The sequence below is a fragment of the Phyllobates terribilis genome, unplaced genomic scaffold, assembly GCF_046119375.1.
Source record: "Phyllobates terribilis strain yellow unplaced genomic scaffold, ASM4611937v1 Scaffold_1__5_contigs__length_1240528914, whole genome shotgun sequence".
In the NCBI taxonomy this organism is placed as follows: domain Eukaryota; kingdom Metazoa; phylum Chordata; class Amphibia; order Anura; family Dendrobatidae; genus Phyllobates; species Phyllobates terribilis.
The window spans coordinates 251,371,909-251,392,587 of NW_027362761.1; the positions used below are offsets into that span (position 1 = coordinate 251,371,909).

Below are 20,679 nucleotides of genomic sequence, written 5' to 3' on the forward strand. Positions count from 1 at the left end.
GACAGCAATGAATTGTATATTTTGTCAGCAGCAGCCATTGCAGTGGCTTCTCTTGGCAAAAAACAGGTGATTGCCAGGGGTTAAAGAAACCGGACTTGCAACAAATAGGTGATTGCCACGTCTGCTCACCTCCTCCACATTGTCATTTTCCTTCAGGTTATTTTCCAACAGCAGCTGTTATAATGACTACTTTAGAAGTTCACATTAGACTGTCTGACGTGTGACACTGCCTGCCGGTATTTTCCATTGTTTTGTATGGGGGAGAGTTCGGGGTCCACTCTTCTGGTCATTGTCAGGTTGAAATGTAAATGGATAAGATGTTGTAGGTGGATCAGGTTCACCAAGTTTGTATTTATTTTTTTAAAGTCCAAATTTAAAAAAAAAAAAAAATTACCATATATAGAGAAGCAATGGTTACATTATAATATGTGTGACATTTCCTTTCTTTCTTAACTTTGTATTCGTGTCTAAGATACTTTCTGAGGTCGGATATTTCTGCATAGCCTCTTACAGAACTAGTATATTGTCACGCTGGTAACTTTGTGCAATTAGGCCGACAATGTGATCTTGAGACATCAAGCATGTGTAATTATCCCAGAATGTTATATAGACTGAGAATAGCATGAGACACATTATGAAATCTGTTGTGGAATCCACTTCATATTATAATATTTGGGTACGTACTGTAGAACATGCCATGGTTGTAAGGAGAAGCCTTTGTTTTACGTTTCTCAAAGTGTATTACTGAGTTGGTGTCCACATGTCGTATTGTGAACCCAGACAGATGTTCTACGTTCTCTTCTCCGATTCGGATGGATCCGTTTGTAATGGATACAATTGAATCTAAAAAAAGAAAGAGCAAAACTAGATACTGAACAGAGACCAAAGTTTCAGTTTTTAAACTGGTTCATTTAAATTGGAAACTTTGGTATTCGTTTGTATCGGAACAGATCCGTTTTTAGTAGAGGTGTCTGTCTCTTAACAACAGATCCATTAAACGCAAAGTGTAATGGTTGACCATCCATTATGATCAGTTTTCCCATTAAAGATAAAAAAAAACAGGAATTATCCGCTCCGTCTGTTATCCCTATATGGACAGAAAAAAAAGTCAGGCCGTTTTTTTTTGGATGTCCAAGAAGCCGATAGCAGATGGAATGATTGTCAGTATGAACTAAAAGTTTTCTAAACAAAGGTTTGTATAGTTGCGATGACCTTCAAACCATTAAATGTTTGGAAGAACTGTCTGGCCTGGGGTATGTGAGAAATAACAGGGAGTGGTATGTTTTACAAGAAAAGAAACACAGCAGTTTTGACACAATTTTTTTTAACTACGACTTTGGAATTTAGACCTCCATCTTGGTCTGGATTTGTTGAGTCCTAACCAAATGTTTCCCACTAGATACTTCGAAAGCATCTGATCATGAAATTGACCTTCCCCGGCATCTGTCCTGCACCGATGCAAGGGAATCGTCCCAGGCCCCGATGGCTAGTGGGCCCCCCTGATGGTCCAGGGCCCCGGCACTTGCCTTGCGTGCCTCACATGGATATCATCCGTGTGACACGTACCGGCGATTGGGATTCAGTGTACAGTTAGATCTGTTCCCAAACGCCGGGTGCTGAACGCTGCCCTCAACATGGTTCCCTGCCGATGCTGTGATCAGCACCAGCAGGGACAATGATGAGAGTAGTAATGTCTGCTCCCGCACTGTCCACCTGTGAAAATAAGAATAAAATAAAAAATCCTTATACTCACCTGTCCTAAGTGTCCCCCGCTGTAATCCATGCGACAGATCAGCAGAGGAGCCGGGGAGAATGAGTTGCTGCTCATGCAGATTATAGTGGTTGTTTGGTGAAAACAAGTTATCATATAACCATAGGATAGGTGATAACTTATTGATCGGTGGGGTTTGACCCCTGGGACTTGTACCGATTTGCAGAATAGGACATTTTATCATTTTGCGTGCCTGGCCACCACTCCTTTAATTCTTTATGGGGCTGCCGGAAAAAGCCAAGCGCAGCACTCAGCAGTTACATATGGAATGAATGGAGCGGCTATGTATATGGAATGAATGGAGCATGTGTACTGGCACTGTATTCCAACGGGGATAAAAGTGCCTATTTCTGCTGATTAGTGTGGGTCCTACCGATCAATAAGTTATCACCAGTCAACCAACTTTAAAGGAAATCTGTCACCACTTTGGAGTTATCAGGCATCTACTATGGGCATACAGGGTATAGAAAAGTAAATCTATACATACCTGTATGGCCCATGGTAGAGGTCTGATTGCAGAGAAAAGTAGTTTTATCTCTTTGGTTTTCAACAGGCTTGGTGTCTGGGGGACGCCAAGTAATGCCCGCCTATCTGATTATTATTCCCCTAAATCGCCGCCTATCAGCCTAGTTACCATTTTCCCTCCTCTCCACGTCACAGGTCCCTGTGACATGCGCTTTCCTTCCTCAACTCCCGGCGCATGTGCAAAGCGCGGCTCTTACAGCGCGATGGGGGACCAGCCTTGGATTAGTCAGCCAAGATGTATAGTCTCCAAGGCCAACTTTTCAAGGCATGTTTTCTCTGAAAAGCCTCAACATTTCAAAGTTTGGCTAGATTCTTAGATTTGTGTGTTGCCATCTGAAAGGAACGGGCTGATTTTTTCTCAGGTGTCATCAAAGTTGCTTCTGTTTTTTTCTCTTTCGTTCTTTTCACTGAAGAGCTGTGCTTGCTTCCAAGCTAATATAAACCCTTGGAAGGTCACATGTTTTTATTCAAGTGTACCACTAAGTAACAAATCCATTAGACACAGGTGCAAAATGGAAGCAAATAGAATGCCTTCTGATTTCATCCATGTGTCACGCATCCCCATAGACTTGAATGGCCAAGTCTCATCCGCAAATCGGATAAAAATAGAGCATGCTTGACATCTCAAGGATCTCCCTCTCAGATCCATGATTTTACCGGATGTGTGAATGCATCTATTCTACTCTATAGGTCCAAGAGCTGAGGAAAAATCTAACAACACTAGGACGTGTAACACGGATGTGTGCATGTAACTTAAAATATACCTGGCTTGAATCCAATGTGTGGTTCACATACTCCCTTTAACTAGCTTTTTAAACTTAGTACCTGGATAGGATATATACTGGTCAAAAAAATAAAGGGAACACTCAAATAACACATCCTAGATCTGAATGAATGAAATATTCTCATTGAATACTTTGTTCTGTACAAAGTTGAATGTGCTGACAACAAAATCACACAAAAATAATCAATGGAAATCAAATTTATTAACCAATGGAGGCCTGGATTTGGAGTCACGACCAAAATTAAAGTGGAAAGGCTGATCCAACTTTGATGTAATGTCCTTAAAACAAGTCAAAATGAGGCTCAGTATTGTGTGTGGCCTCCACATGCCTGTATGACCTCCCTACAATGCCTGGGCATGCTCCTGATGAGGTTGCGGATGGTCTCCTGTGGGATCTCCTCCCAGACCTGGACTAAAGTATCCGCCAACTCCTGGACAGTCTGTGGCGCAACGTGACGTTGGTGGATGGAGTGAGACATGATGTCCCAGATGTGCTCAATCGGATTCAGGTCTGGGGAACGGGCGGACCAGTCCATAGCTTCAATGCCTTCATCTTGCAGGAACTGCTGATACACTCCAGCCACATGAGGTCTGGCATTGTCCTGCATTAGAAGGAACCCAGGGCCAACCGCACCAGCATATGGTCTCACAAGGGGTCTGAGGACCTCATCTCGGTACCTAATGGCAGTCAAGCTACCTCTGGCGAGCACATGGAGGACTGTGCGGCCCTCCAAAGAAATGCCACCCGACACCATTACTGACCCACTGCCAAACCGGTCATGCTGAAGGATGTTGCAGGTAGCAGATCGCTCCCACGGCGTCTCCAGACTCTGTCACGTCTGTCACATGTGCTCATTGTGAACCTGCTTTCATCTGTGAAGGGCACAGGGCACCTGTGGAGACTTTGCCAATCCTGGTGTTCTATGGCAAATGCCAAGCGCCCTGCACGGTGTTGGGCTGTGAGCACAACCCCCATCTGTGGACTTCGGGCCCTCATACCACCCTCATGGAGTCGGTTTCTAACCATTTGTGCAGACATGTGCACATTTGTGGCCTGCTGGAGGTAATTTTGCAGGGCTCTGGCAGTGCTCCTCCTGTTCCTCCTTGCACAAAGGCGGAGGTAGCGGTCCTGCTGCTGGGTTGTTGCACTCCTATGGCCCCTTCCACGTCTCCTGGTGTACTGACCTGTCTCCTGGTAGCGCCTCTAGCCTCTGGACACTACGCTGACAGACACAGCAAACCTTCTTGCCACAGCTCGCATTGATGTGCCATCCAGGATGAGCTGCACTACCTGAGCAACTTCTGTGGGTTGTAGAGTCCGTCTCATGCTACCACGAGTGTGAAAGCACAACCAACATTCAAAAGTGACCAAAAAATCAGCCAGAAAACATTGGTACTGAGATGTGGTCTGTGGTCCCCACCTGCAGAACCACTCCTTTATTGAGGGTGTCTTGATAATTGCCAATAATTTCCATCTATTGTCTATTCCAGTTGCAGAACAGCATGTGAAATTGATTGTCAATCAGTGTTGCTTCCTAAGTGGACAGTTTGATTTCACAGAAGTTTGATGTACTTGGAGTTATATTCTGTTGTTTAAGTGTTCCCTTTATTTTTTTGTGCAGTGTATATATGCATACACACACACACGTGTATATGTGTATATATACACACATACACATACAGAAAGATCCTGCCAACATACAGTACAGACCAAAAGTTTGGACACACCTTCTCATTTAAAGATTTTTCTGTATTTTCAGGACTTTGAAAATTGTACATTCACACTGAAGGCATCAAAACTATGAATTAACACATGTGGAATTATATTCTTAACAAAAAAGTGTGAAACAACTGAAAATATGTCTTATATTCTAGGTTCTTCAAAGTAGCCACCTTTTGCTTTGATGACTGATTTGCACACTCTTGGCATTCTCTTGATGAGCTTCAAGAGGTAGTCACCGGAAATGGTTTTCACTTCACAGGTGTGCCCTGTCAGGTTTAATAAGTGGGATTTCTTGCCTTATAAATGGGTTTGGGACCATCAGTTGTGTTGTGCAGAAATAAGGTGGATACACAGCTGATAGTCCTACTGAATAGACTGTTAGAATTTGTATTATGGCAAGAAAAAAGCAGCTAAGTAAAGAAAAACGAGTGGCCATCATTACTTTAAGAAATGAAGGTCAGTCAGTGTGAATAATTGGGAAAACTTTGAAAGTGTCCCCAAGTGCAGTTGCAAAAACCATCAAGCGCTACAAAGAAACTGGCTCACATGAGGACCGCCCCAGGAAAGGAAGAACAAGAGTCACCTCTGCTTCTGAGGATAAGTTTATCCGAGTCACCAGCCTCAGAAATCGCAGGTTAACAGCAGCTCAGATTAGAGACCAGGTCAATGCCACACAGAGTTCTAGCAGCAGACACATCTCTTCAACAACTGTTAAGAGGAGACTTTGAGCATTAGGCCTTCATGGTAAAATAGCTACTAGGGAAACCACTGCTAAGGACAGGCAACAAGCAGAAGAGACTTGTTTGGGCTAAAGAACACAAGGAATGAACATTAGACCAGTGGAAATCTGTGCTTTGGTCTGATGAGTCCAAATTTGAGATCTTTGGTTCCAACCACCGTGTCTTTGTGCGACACAGAAAAGGTGAACGGACGGACTCTACATGCCTGGTTCCCACCGTGAAGCATGGAGGAGGAGGTGTGATGGTTTGGGGGTGCTTTGCTGGTGACACTGTTGGGGATTTATTCAAAATTGAAGGCATTCTGAACCAGCATGGCTACCATAGCATCTTGCAGCGGCATGCTATTCCATCCGGTTTGCGTTTAGTTGGACCATCATTTATTTTTCAACAGGACAATGATCCCAAACACACCTCCAAGCTGTGTAAGGGCTATTTGACCAAGAAGGAGAGTGATGGGGTGCTACGCCAGATGACCTGGCCTCCACAGTCACCAGACCTGAACCCAATCGAGATGGTTTGGGGTGAGTTGGACCGCAGAGTGAAGGCAAAAGGGCCAACAAGTGCTAAGCATCTCTGGGAACTCCTTCAAGATTGTTGGAAGACCATTTCCGGTGACTACCTCTTGAAGCTCATCAAGAGAATGCCAAGAGTGTGCAAAGCAGTCATCAAGGCAAAAGGTGGCTACTTTGAAGAACCTAGAATATAAGACATATTTTCAGTTGTTTCACATTTTTTTTGTTAAGTATATAATTCCACATGTGTTAATTCATAGTTTTGATGCCTTCAGTGTGAATGTACAATTTTCATAGTCATGAAAATACAGAAAAATCTTTAAATGAGAAGGTGTGTCCAAACTTTTGGTCTGTACTGTATATAGGTGCTTTATGGCAAAATGCTCTATAATGCAGCGGTCCTATATAGTTAAAAGGAGAAGGATCCACTGATCCCCATCTTTTTTCCAGAAGAGGGGGCCATTACAAAAGTGCTTTCCGGGTGATTTTTTGGGGTCCCAGCAGGGTGACACTTCGTAATCAGTGTGTCATCAGTGGACACTTCAGAAGTAGGGAATTCCAAAACAAAGAATCCCTTTAATGTGAATAGTAATAGCTCTAAGACAAAGTGTAATGAATTCTATCAATATGTCAATATCTGTGCTAAAACCAGAATTATTTGATGGAGACCAAATACTGTTACAAATAGACTTATAGAATAATACAAACAAGTGTTATAGTGTTATAAAGTGGTTTACATACTAATTGTTGAGACCAACAAAAATAGTTTATGTTCACCTATAAATAGTTTAAAGCCTAGTTTTTTACTGCCCTTATTGCTTAGAGGTATGGATGGTACTTTAAATGATTTCTAGGGCTGGACAGACTGTTTCTGGCTTGCACTTTATTGATCAGTGTTATCCTGCTATATTGTACAGGTAGAATGTGAATGATCGCACAGGATATTGTAGTGGTATTTATATTACTACAGTACTTCATGATTGTTAATCTGTGCTCTTTGTATTATGTTACTACCATACTTGTAATATTAGGTGTTATAAGAGATTTACCTACTTACACCACAGCATTACTTCCTTGACTGTGTGGTTTATGCATTTAAGGTGTTGTAACTTGGGGAAAGGGAACTTGTTTGTTATCTGATTCATCCTGTCTGGACCATGGTTAGCATGAATCAGACACTGGCTGCGCTACTGCAGCCCTGTAACTTTTACTCTGAAAAACTGCTGCATTTCACAGACAACAAGCTTCAAAAAGCCGGCCAAGGGCTATGTTTTTTGGCTGACTAGTCTGAGGCCGATCCCCGGTGGCTTGTCCTTCCCCCGGCTGGACAGGTCTCTTCTTATATTTGTGTTTAGGGAGAGACCTTGCGGTTAAAACGATCAGGGTGGGAAGGAGCAGCAAGGACCGACCTTGGGCTAGTCAGCCAAGACACATATTTCCCGGCCGGCTTCTTAAAGTATTCCTTTTCTGAAACACTGCAGCGTTTTAGAGTAAAACATACCTGGCTGTAATAGCACAGCCAGTGTCTGATTCCTGCTGCCAGGGGTTTGGGCAGCAGGAATCAGATGACAGGTTCCTTTTAAGGCTCTGACGATTTCTTTTGAGCCTAGGTCTAAGGTATCAAGAAGATCTACCAATATATACTTCAGCGGGAAGGCCCCATTTTAGAAAGCCAGTGTATTTTTTTTCATATGTCCCTTTGCATAGGAAAGCACCGCAGACTATTCTTTCTTATACAGCAAAAAACAATTATGTCAACACATGTCAACCCAGCATATGCCAAAAGCAAACTCTTTTGTCATACACTAAGAGAATGGGGTCCTGTGGACACGTGGGAGGGAGACGTTGAGTAATACTTCTATGTTGAAAAGCAGGGTGTGAACATAGCCTAACCCTACATTGATATTATATCTTTAGCTTCTATAAATAATGACTAGTCAACATTCAATGAAAGATATAAGCAGGCATATAGATTCCATTAAAGGCCGCAAATATTCCTCTCTAGCCCTTCTTAGCTGAGCGTGCATGTGTTCTCATTAGGGAGGGGAAAGGTGCAAAAAGTCTTCTCCATTTCAAGTACTGATCACCTGTCTGGTATATACATGGACATGATATTACCATTACATTGCTAGTCTCTCTAGGTATTCTACCGTATATTGCATTGTATAATGGTTATACCTGAGTTACTAGGAGGTATTGGTAACACTATGAGGTGCTATTTGTACATTTCACTGACATTTCTATTTGACACATTTTATATATGAATTTCGTCACTCAGAATTTATTGATGGTTGTATTGGCCTACATAGCACTTGCATTCATTGCCCCTCTAGGACATCCTTGAAGTCCATGGAGAACAGGCGAACAGTAGTGATCTGACTACTGAAAGGATAACACAACGTCTACACTGCGTCTATTTACTGTTCTTTTTCCCATGGTACACTGCTGTAATTTGTAAAGAGTATTGTCCTTCTGATCCCTGATTGGCGCCTCAGTAGGGGTGTGAGAAATACTCCCCTCTGATTGGTGCTCAGCTTTCCTCCCTCTCCGAGCCCTAAACACTGAAATTCTAACAATCTCACCATTAGAACTGGGTGTGTGTGGAGAACGTGACTCACATCCTGGATTCTCCGCAGTCTATTCCCTGCCTTACCCATGAACTTGCTGAAAACTTTCCCTGAGTTCACGTGATTGTGACTGCTAGAAAAAGTTTACTAACTATGGAGCAAAACATGGTGAGGAACAACACAGATGATTAATGAGTACTTAATGGGTAATGTGCACCCTGAGCCAATCTGCAGCGGATTTTTCCATAGCAAATCTGTGGACTTTGTTGCAGTTTCCTATGAAAATGTACATTATTCTTTACAAAGCTTGAAATCTGTAGTGAAAATCTTATATTGTGGTACCGTGTTAGCCAGAAAAATCGATGTAAATACTTTTATGCCTAAAGATCACAAAAGTATTCTCAGTGACACCTTTATTGGCTAACATGAAATATATATATATTTGCAGCTTTCAGAGCACAGGGGCTCCTTCCACAGGCAGGATTACAAATGAATTAATAAGACCAGAGCACAACATTTAAGAGATATTACAGCAGGACATTTGCTCATGAGATGGAAGGGGTGATACCTGCTAATGATAAACCAAGGAAATCAAATTAGGGATTTTGTTACAAGTAAAGTGTTAAAAATGCCCAGATTGTAGGTTACTTGTCTTGCCAACTTTACTACTGAAACTAGTGGTAAGGCTGTGTAGGTCCTAGTACAAGAATAAAAATGATACCTTTTGTTGTAGTAATCCGATGTGCCAGTGCTGAGAAATCAAGCTTTAAGGCCACGTGCAGATCCTGGGTAGAGCATCTGAACATGTTGAGGCACCCCAAGCTTTAAGCCACATGTAAGAAGTGTACTGGGGTGTGTCAGCGCATTCGGAGTGTATCATCAGGCCCCCAATGCACCTAAAGGCTAATTTCCACGTGGCTTTAAAGGGAATATGTAATCTGTCAGCAGCATGAGACAGGGAAAGAGACCCTGATTCCAGCGATGTATCACTTAGTTTACGGGGTGTAGCAGTTATGATAAAATCACAGTTTTCTTTGCTGTAGATCTAGCAGTGCTGGAATCTTGAGCCCTATATAACCCCGCCTCCACCACTGATTGGCAGCTTTCTGTGTACGATGTATACTGACAGAAAGCTGCTAATCAGTGGTTGGGCCAGGGTTACACAGAGCAGTTGACTAGGAGGCACAAGACACCTAGTCCTGTAGTGATAATCCCCTGATAAAATACTGATTTTATTGAAACAACACACAGTCCAGTAAGTGACACATCAATGGAATCAGGGTCTCTGTCCCTACATTATCGTTCTCTAAGATTACATAGCAAAACCTGCTGACAGATTCCCTTTAAAGCTTGATTTCTCAGCAACGGCACATCAAATTACCTGACAAGTTCCCTTTAATTTTTTTGGAGTTTTTTGTGTTAAAAAATGCTATAAAGAGGAGTATAACTTAACAATTACATGTTTTCACTATTTTTGGATCCGCAATAAACTTTGCATTATGGAAAAAAAGGTCACCCAAAACTGAACCTGGCTTAAAGGGAATCTGTCACCAGGTTTTTGCTATGTAATCTGAGAGCAGCACACTGTAGAGATAGAGACCCTGATCCCAGCGATGTATCACTTACTGGGCTGCTAGTTGTATTGATAAAATCACTGTCAGCAGGAGATTCTCATTAGCGGACTAGTAAACCTGCTGCCAGGTAGGCCTCCATATTCATGAGCTCTGTGTAACCCTGCCCTTATCACTGATTAGCAGCGTTCTGCCAATCAGTGAGATTATACAGAGCTCAGCATTCAGAGAACTGGGAGATCAGCAGCAGATCAAATCATTATTTATCAATACTGCAGCAAGCAGCCCAGTAAATCACACATCAATGAAATCAGGGTCTATGCCCCATACATCATGCTTATCTCAGATTACATAGCAAAAAACTTGGTGGCAGAATCCTTTTGAAAGAAAATTAAAATAGTCCATATTGAAGGAGACCCCAAATAAAATGAATCCCATAACTCTTGCTATGGGCTCCTATATACCACCATATTTAAGTTAACAAGCAACTGTCGGGACAGTTAATGTGAGGGTCTTAACATGAGGCTACAACCAGGTAAAAGGCTCATTAGGGGTATATAAAATGGGGTAAATTGGTCATATCACAGCATTTTCCAGTAAACTGAAAGAAATGTAAGGTTTAGTGATTACAAATGAAAAACCTAGAAAGGGGAAGGTTGTTTTTCTAGTTGCATTTTACCTAGTTGTTAGTAATAACACTATGTACTATGGACATTACCTATGAACTACATGTGTAGCCTTCATATCAGTGTATATTTTGTAACTGGCACTGAGCAACATGGTTATACCCATCATAACTGTAGATACTCATAGAGCTAATCAGATTTCATTGTATTTATATATTCAGTAGAGGGGTTTTTCATTAATACAACTGTCATCTATCCACAGGATTGGTGATAAATGTCTGATCGCTAGGACCACCAGCAATCGCGTGGGGTCCTCCTATCCGGTACACCCCGCTCTGCACACTGTACACCCTGCAGCACACTGTACACCCTGCAGCACCTGAGAATGCCCACCACACAGAGCACAGAGCTTCTGTTGGCTGCGGCTCCAGGTATCAGCAGATGCCGACTATCCCACAACTACTGATGACCATAGGCTAGGTCATCAGTATCTTAGTCATGGACAACCCCTTTGAAATGTGACCCTATTTTATGCAGAAATTGATTTGAAAGACAGTGACAGGGAATCATGTGTAAATGCAGCGATCCCAATCTGAGTCATCCAGTCTCCACTCTGGTGGCTCAGTATAATACTATATTAGCCGCTGATGATCATGTGTATGCACGATGACCAGATGCATTCAAGGGGGCCCAATACACTGCTCAGCTTCACCAACCCAGAACAGCAAAAGCTCCAGACTCTAGTGATATTAGTTCGTACTTAGGCCACGGCCCCACTATCAGTATTTTTTCTCAGGAGAAATTCTCACCACTGTTTTCTCTCCATACGAGAGAAACAGTCCGATTATTCTGATTAGTGAGGGTGATCAGAAAGCCACCAGTTTTTTTCTAAGGTGGAGAGGAAGAAGGAAAAAAAAGTTTCTCCACCCTCTACATTTTGTTAGTCCGTAAAAATCATTGGTTCCATGGTGCCAACCGAGTGCAATCCAATTTTTTTTCACGGACCCATAGACTTGTTCATTCACCCACTTGGTTCAAAATTGAACATGAAACCTTTTTTCCCTCGGACTACTGAGTCCGAGAAAAAAAATCATACATGTGCACAGCCCCATAGAATATCATAGGTACAATTGCTAGCTGTGGAAACCATGGATAGCACTGACCAAAAAATTGGACATGTGCACGAGCCTGTGGGACATATACCACAGTGTAACATACTCGCCAATTGCCAAGGTAGAAATCCAGGAGGAGGAACCATGTGCAGCAATATTCACCTGCGATCGCATTATTACAACATAGCTTCCATCCGTCCCGGATTCAGCGGGACTGTCCCAGCACATCGGAGGTTTTGTCCCAGCTTCTACATACTCACCTCTCTCCAACATCTTCATCGCTCCGTAGCTCCTTCTACTCAGAGGTGGCATGCTTCTCTCTGCTCAGTGCATAAATTAAATTATAATATTCACTTTTCCTCCATCCTGTGATCTCAAACTCACATCTCCATGTTCTCAAGCTGTAGCTCTATATAGGAGCCACAGCCCATAATGATGAAGATAGGAGAATTTGGTAATCTTGACCTGTATTGCAGGCAGTGAACCCAGAAACAGATTATACATGTCCATAGAGATACATTGTGTATAACAATGTATTTCTATGGTCCCTGTATGCTGAGGTGAAGAAAAAGTTTTTTTTTTTTGTTCTTATAATAGTAAAAATAATAATAATTGCAAAAATGTATTTTTTTTCTTTTTTTGTGAGAGCTTCCCCAGGTCTTGAACCCACAACCTTAACATTACAGGCTGGAGTTAAACATACTGAGGCACAGGCTCTGGTGATGTAATGGGGAGAATTTTGTGTACTTGATCTGTATTGCAGACTCTGATTGTACAGGTAAATTGTATTGATAAATTGTACACAGCAGTGTATTTCTATGTATTTGTATTCAAGAGGGAGAGCAAGAGATTTTTTTTCACCCTGTAAAATTATTAAAAAATGAAAAACACTTGATAATGAAAAGTAATTTTTAATGTGTTTTCTTTTAAATAATAAACATCACAAATCAGCAAATATCACACACATATTTGGTGTCCCTGTAATTGTAACGACCCGCACAACACAGCGATCAGATTATTCACGGGGATCGGTAAATGATGTAAAAAAAATGGCGTGATTGATATTTTTTTTCTCTATTAAACCCATTAAAAAAAATTAATAAATAACTGTAACGCTGAGGTCGTGTTCACACTCAGCGTAAATGCTGCGTTCTTTCTACTGCTTTTTTCTGCAGGTGTCCATATCACACAACGCAATAACAATCTTTTCTGATTATTTTGTGTTTGCTGCGTTTCTTTTATGTGCTTTCCCCATATTTGATGCGATTTCAGTGCAGATATGAAGCAGAGTTTTTAACGCTTTAATAATACAGACAAGCTTTGATTCTGCTCTTAAAATGCAAAATGCCTATAGAGAAAACGTGCACCAAAACCTCAGCGTTCAGCAGCGTCTTCAGGCCACAGGGGGCCAGAGATTTCATAGAATTACATCCACTTTAGCTTTGAAAATTTAGACCGTGTTCGCATGTAGCATAAATGCTGCGTATTTTCTGCTGCTTTTTTTTTTTTTTGCACAAAAATTCTGCTGTATTTAACTGTCCAAGCAAAGTGGATGTGATTTCATGAGAACTGCGCCCCCCTGTGGTCTAAAGACGCTGCTGAACTGTGCGGTTTTGGTGCTTTTTTTTTTCTCTCTTGTCATCTATGTGGAGCCTAAAAAATGCATGAAATAAACTGCAGAATCAAAACTTTTCTGTATTCTAAAAAAAACACATTAAAAACGTGGCTTCACATCTGCACCGAAACACATCAAACAAGTGGGAGAAGATTGTTCTTGTGTAGTTTGGGGCGGATCCTGCAGAAAACACAGTATTTATGCAAAGTGTGAACACGGCTTTACAGACAGAAAAGCCGGATGACGTACACTGAAGCTACAAATGGATGAGAAAGTTCTGGTGGCTCCGACTGTGAATGAGGGAACAAAAAATAATCCACAACTAGAGATGAGCAGGACGCACAGATGACGCTGCACTGCCCCGACTAATCAAAAGCCACTGGGGACTCCGGAAGGTAAGAGATTCGCAGCCTCCGTCCATCCGCCAGGTAGCACTGACCTGGACGCTGGACCAGAGGCCCGGGAATCCATCCGCTCATCTCCAGTCCCAACTGTCCCGGAAACAGCGGACAGTCCCGGATTTGGGTCTACGCCCTGCAGTGTTGGACAGGGGTGCCAAGGGCCCACCAATAACCAACTCCAGGGCCCCAGTTTTCAGCTAATTGCAATTGTGACCTTATCCTCAATCACAAACATATATAAATGAACTGAGTAGATTGTTACATGAATAAGATGCTGCCTTAGTCTGTACATAGTGATTCAAGTATATTGTGCCAAGTATTGCTCATATAAGAGGGTGGTGGCCCACTGCTGCACAGGGGCCCACCGGAGGATTCTCCTGTTCTCCTGTGGGCCAGTCCCAGCCTGGGGCCCTGCAGTCTTGGGCATCTGCTGGAAGTCCTGCACTAACACCGCCCCTCTGACATCTCCTCATGCCAGGGAAAACATGGTAGAGAGAGGAGACATGGTGGAGACATGGTAGATAGAGGGGAGACATGGTAGAGAGAGAGAGGGGGAGACATGGGTACAGACAGATGGCGACATGGGTGGGTAGAGAGGGGGAGACATGGGTGGGTAGAGAGAGAGGGGGAGACATGGTAGAGGGGGGACACATGGGGGGAGACATAGTAGAGAGAGAGGGGGGGGAGACATGGTAGAGAGAGAGGGGGGGGAGACATGGTAGAGAGAGAGGGGGGGGAGACATGGTAGAGAGAGAGGGGGGGGAGACATGGTAGAGAGAGAGGGGGGGGAAGACATGGTAGAGAGAGGGGGGGGGAGACATGGTAGAGAGAGAGGGGGGGGAGACATGGTAGAGAGAGGGGGAGACATGGTAGAGGGGGGACACATGGGGGGAGACATAGTAGAGAGAGAGAGGGGGGGGGAGACATGGTAGAGAGAGGGGGAGACATGGGTACAGACAGATGGCGACATGGGTGGGTAGAGAGGGGGAGACATGGGTGGGTAGAGAGAGAGGGGGAGACATGGTAGAGGGGGGACACATGGGGGGAGACATGGTAGAGAGAGAGGGGGGGGAGACATGGTAGAGAGAGGGGGAGACATGGGTACAGACAGATGGCGACATGGGTGGGTAGAGAGGGGGAGACATGGGTGGGTAGAGAGAGAGGGGGAGACATGGTAGAGGGGGGACACATGGGGGGAGACATAGTAGAGAGAGGGGGGGGAGACATGGTAGAGAGAGAGGGGGGGGGGGACATGGGTAGAGAGAGGGGAAGACATGGTAGAGAGAGAGGGGGGGAGACATGGTAGAGAGAGAGGGGGGGGAGACATGGTAGAGAGAGAGGGGGGGGGGAGACATGGTAGAGAGAGAGAGGGGGGGGGAGACATGGTAGAGAGAGAGGGGGGGGGAGACATGGTAGAGAGAGAGGGGGGGAGACATGGTAGAGAGAGAGAGGGGGGGAGACATGGTAGAGAGAGAGAGGGGGGGGAGACATGGTAGAGAGAGAGGGGGGGGAGACATGGTAGAGAGAGAGGGGGGGGAGACATGGTAGAGAGAGAGGGGGGGAGACATGGGTAGAGAGAGGGGAAGACATGGTAGAGGGGGGACACATGGGGGGAGACATAGTAGAGAGAGAGGGGGGGAGACATGGTAGAGAGAGAGGGGGGGGAGACATGGGTAGAGAGAGGGGAAGAGACATGGGTAGAGAGAGGGGAAGACATGGTAGAGAGAGAGGGGGGGGAGACATGGTAGAGAGAGGGGAAGACATGGTAGAGAGAGAGGGGGGGAGACATGGGTAGAGAGAGGGGAAGACATGGTAGATGGGTGTGACCAAAATTTGCCCCAATGTCCCGCGGTCACTTTTTCTATTCATCAGTTTTCCAGGTATGTTACAATTAGTGAAATAGCTCAAACTAGCCTTACTGCTACTGTTGGTATTACTACAACTATTAGTGCTGCTACTATTACTAATATTAATATTTCTGCTCAGTACTCTGACCCTGAAGACGCGCACAGAATACCGCAGTGTGTGGCCAGAGCCTTATCTGCAGGTGGCTCCGTGTGACGAGCACTACAGCCTAGCAGCTGACAGTATTGCACCACATGCCTCAGACCATACGCCAGAGGACTGCTGTCTGGTTTGCCGGCTCAGGCCGAGAAGCGCGGCGTGTCTCCAGTCACGCTATGTTTCCAGGCGACCGCTGGCCCCGCCCCCTCCTACATCCGGGACTAGGCTCCACGATGTTGTCATGTGCGGATCAGAATTTACAGTGTGTGGCTGAGAGCACAGCTCGTCCAGAACTGAGCGCTGAAGGGGAGTGTGATGGGCACGTTCCCCGCAGCCAATCAGAGTGGCGTCCTGATGTGCGTGCTTTTGACGGGGGGCGGAGCATGGGCAGGCAGCGGTGTGGCGCGGGAGCTGTAGGGAGCCCATATATACCCCGCTCCCTAGGACAGTGTGCAGTATAGAGCCTCAGTCAGCGCCATGTCTCCCCCAGCTGCCGAGACGCAGAACAAGCAGGAGATCATCAGGAAGGAGGAGACGCGTGCAGGGTAAGTGTCAGAGCTGCTCAGCCTCAGGGGCGCAGTATGTTGGTGTATCCTCTGTCATCAATGTCTCTTCGCATGGAGAAGGTTCTCAATGTCAGTGAAGTTGTAGTGCAGCTTCCAGACTGGTACAGTTGGTCCCAGTGGTCAGACCCCCCCCCCCCCCCCACCAGCACTGACCACTGACCAGGCATCAGGCATCCAAGGAGTGAAATCAAATCAACCACATCCCTCTATATCTGGATGTTGCTAGTGGTCTCAGAGGTCAGAAACCCCCACTGAGCAGACAGCCAAGGCTAGCTGATCACTAGGTCATCAAAGTCTATATTGGGGAATTGTTTCCATTTTTTTTGCCATCAGAGCTCTCGCTGCCCTCACTACTAGAAGTTCTCTGGCTAAAAGGGGCGCAGGTGCTAATGCCACCTGATGACCAGTGTGAACCTTGTCCAGACGTCTGAAGATGCTCTGTAATCACAGTAATGTACTCGGTGTAGTAGCTTGCCATATATTGATAGACGTTACGCACTATCAATCATTTCAAACCATTTTGCGCCAGTGTAGCATGGCACGCCCCGTGGCGAGGTACCCATCTTATGCCCCAGCATGTTATATGAAGGTGGGGGTCCTGGCTGTGTGTGGACTTGTGCTGTGAGGGCGCTACACCTTGCAGGTTGCATGTAACTAATGTTGCTGGTTGGCCAGGACCAGATGTTTTGACAGTTTAATGAGGAAGACCACCAGGCTAAAATAAAGCTTATATTGAACAGTAACTTGGATTATATATAGTAGATAGCGGGCACATATCCCGATGAATGTTTCCTTCACCATACGGAGCATTTCCACACACAATATCAATTCTTTACTCTTTTTTTTCTCTCATTCTCTATCTTCAGCGTTCCTCTCTACTTCACCAGAGCCTAGCTCAGTACTACAGTCCAGTTAGCAAGAGTCCTAAACCCAAACTGCGGTTCCGCGCCTTTGTTCCCTCCTAGGGAACTGTATGGCCAGTACTTATCTTCTGTCTCTCACACTCTGGAACTCCCGTTCGGGGCACGCTCTTTGTCTTATGTATTCAGTCCTGTCCAGGCCTGTTACCGCCAGGGCTGTGGAGTCGCTAAGCCAAACCTCTGACTCCAACTCCTCAATTTCCATGTCTCTGACTCCCTCGTACATGGCTCATGTTTAAGTGATAAATTTACTGTAGCACAGATTCATCTCAGCTAAAAGTCTAGATCCTTAGATCAGGAATAGGACATTTCATAACTTTCCCAAATTCTTATGAAAAAATATTCCCCACAAACTGCATTGAACTACTGTACCCAATTTATTATATATTTTAGGAGTCTGAGTCGGTCCATTTTATATGGGCCATGACTCTGACTCCACAGCCCTGGTTACCGCTGTGAGTTATAAACTCTGGCCGTACTGCTATGCGTCCTGACCCAGGACCTGTTTCCAATCAATCTGTGTACCTTTGGTCACTTCTTTCTTTTTCTCCACTAGGATCATGCTATCTTCAGGCTCAGTCTCCTCTTGTTAGGGACACCCACGTTTTGCGGCACTGCTCACATCAGACTTTAGGTCTACTTTCTACGCACTCTGGGCCCTTTCTGATCTTCTGACAGTAAATTACCTCTGTCCCTTCAGCTTATCCCATCCCAATCAATAACTATTACTTTCCCTACTGTCAAACAACCCACATCATTAACGCATAGTACAATTCACATGACACAAATATAACAAGATACTTGTTCTTCAAGGGGGAACATAGACATATTGCCCAATGTTCCTTACACCAGGAAACTGACCATGACCAATAATATGTCACAGATTGGGATTAATTGGCCACAACCAGTTTGAAGATAACCAGAATTATTTTGGGGTCAAACATCAATAAACCTGTTTAAAAACTTTTTCCCAGAATTTTGGTGCACAAGAATCATAGGAATTTCCTGATTGGCGCTGATTCTGATGTGTGCTTGTGCTCTGGCATCACAAAAAAGAACCCACTTTTATACCATAGTGTACAAATCAAAGGAATATCCTGTAGAACTAACTGAATAGATCTCTTAACAGTGTGGGGGTACAGGCCTGAATAGGTGTCTGGGTATCCTTAAAGGGGAGTGTCATCAGGTCCAAAGTGGGCACTTTTTGCTATTATGTTTCAACTGAGTATCCTATATCTTTGTTTTATGTAAATCCGCCATCCGGTTCCATAAATATGGGCCTTTTTTTTTTTTTTATTTCCTGCTCATTTTTATGGACTTTACAAGTGGTCGTGGCTCACAGGATTCTCTAGGGGCAAGTCTGTAGGCTGCCTTGCATTGTTATGCTGCGAGTCACACCCCCTTGGTTAAACCCCCCCCCCCCCCCATAAAATATAGCCTCAAATGAAAAGGCCAATGTCTCTGGGATCAGATGGCCGATTTATTGAAAAAAACGGAATACTCAGGGAGCAGCAGGAATAAAACAAGAGCAAACCCTGGTGACACATCCTCCTTAAGTTACATCATAAGACTCAATGTGACACAAGGGGCCGGTTTACCCTAGTCTTAGATTACGCAGGGTGCTCTATTTATAATGGTGGAGTGAGCATGGGTAGTGTATCACGGGCATGCTGGGGGTGTCCACTGTCCATATTCCCTGCACATTCTTTCACGCAGCTACCACAAGACTTGTATACTGTCTATTTTATATAAGTAGCTGATCACCGAAGTGTGGCACATATATAACATACAGAGGTAATATAAGCAATGTAGAGCTTGTGCACTGGTTTCACGTCCTGTGCATGGAATAATCACAGCCAGTACCTGTGACAGGTAATTTGGCACGCTACTATACCTGGAAAAGTTGAATAAAAAGATTCCCAGAAGCTGGAAACCAGCTGAACTGGTTAATAGGGAACAAGAAAAATGCAGCATGATTGAAGCCAATGTGTGAATATTCTCCACAAAATGGAGAACGAATTCCAATAAATTATAGTTTATTGGAATTCGTTCTCCATTTCGTCGAATATTCACATGTTACTCGGCTTCAATCATACAGTGCACAAGCTCTACATTGCTTATATTGCCTCTGTATGTGATGTGTGCCACACTTTGGTGATCTGCTCACTGAATCACATTGATTTTAGTAGTTGTGCTTTTCCCTATGGGAAAAAAATAAGATTTTCTGCTTTACACCTGTATCTAAATACTTAAAGGGAATTTGTCACCTAATCTGAGAGCAGCATAATGTAGGAAGAGACCCTGAATCCAATGATGTCACTTACTGGGCTGCTTGCTGAAGTTTTGATAATCTCTTGGTGATAAAACAGATTTTTATCATTAGAGGACTAGTAACACTGCTGCCAGGTAGTCAAGCATAATCATGAGCTCTGTATAATTCCGCCCCCACCACTGATTGGTAGCTTTCTGCCTATGCACAGTGTACACACAAAGCTGCCAATCAGTGGTGGGGGCAGGTTATATAAAGCTCAACATTTATAGAACTGGGAGATTGGCAGCAGATAAAATGTTTATCAAAATTACAGCAAGCAGCCCAGTAAGTGATTGCTGGAATTGGGGTACACTCCTCGATCCATCACTTGTGTATGATGGATCAGTGGCAGCTCGTACTGTACGTTCTTCACTCCCAACAGGGCGTAGAAATTGCAGACGCAGCATAAAGCATATCTTGAGGGAAACGTGTATTTAATTATAATGTAGCTTTTCATGTTTGTGCCTGTCCGGATAATGCGATTGTTCTGATTATTTGGTTTTATACAAATTTGAAAGCCAAGAAAATTAAATTATGATGTTGCTAGAAATGACGTTATGTATGGCATATTACAATATCACCAGCTTAATCCGACGCAAATTCATATCGCACACTTTGCCTGTTGTACATGTGCCATATTTGTCTTAAATAACTAGTGTAACCATTTCTACATACCCTGTAATACCTAAGCTATGCCTTAAGTATATAGCTCTTTTCTCACGCCAGATATTCAGACAAACTGACACTTTGCCGTTTTCCGCTTGAAAAAACAACAACTGCTGACAAAACTGAAATGTCACATGGGTTAATAAGGAACGTTTCATTTCATTCATACTGCTTCTATGTCCTGGACCTACACCAGATCATAGGTGGGATACACTTCATTTCCTAGTGCACTGACGGGTAAAGATATGGCAAATTTATGAAATGC

General features: G+C 44.0%; 1 protein-coding gene across 2 annotated transcripts in view; it reads left to right on the forward strand.

Annotated features, from left to right (window-relative positions):
• PNP (purine nucleoside phosphorylase) overlaps positions 1–20,679 on the forward strand; it is a 40,203-nt gene that overhangs the window by 3,044 nt on the left and 16,480 nt on the right. Inside the window, exon 1 of one of the 2 annotated variants that reach the window (XM_073671164.1) lies at positions 16,182–16,496. The exons of the other annotated variant lie outside the window; for it this stretch is intronic. Coding sequence (XP_073527265.1) covers positions 16,429–16,496 — 68 coding nt within the window. The 5' untranslated portion in view covers positions 16,182–16,428. Of the gene's footprint in view, positions 1–16,181; positions 16,497–20,679 lie in introns of those variants that run through there. 2 annotated transcript variants of the gene reach the window in all.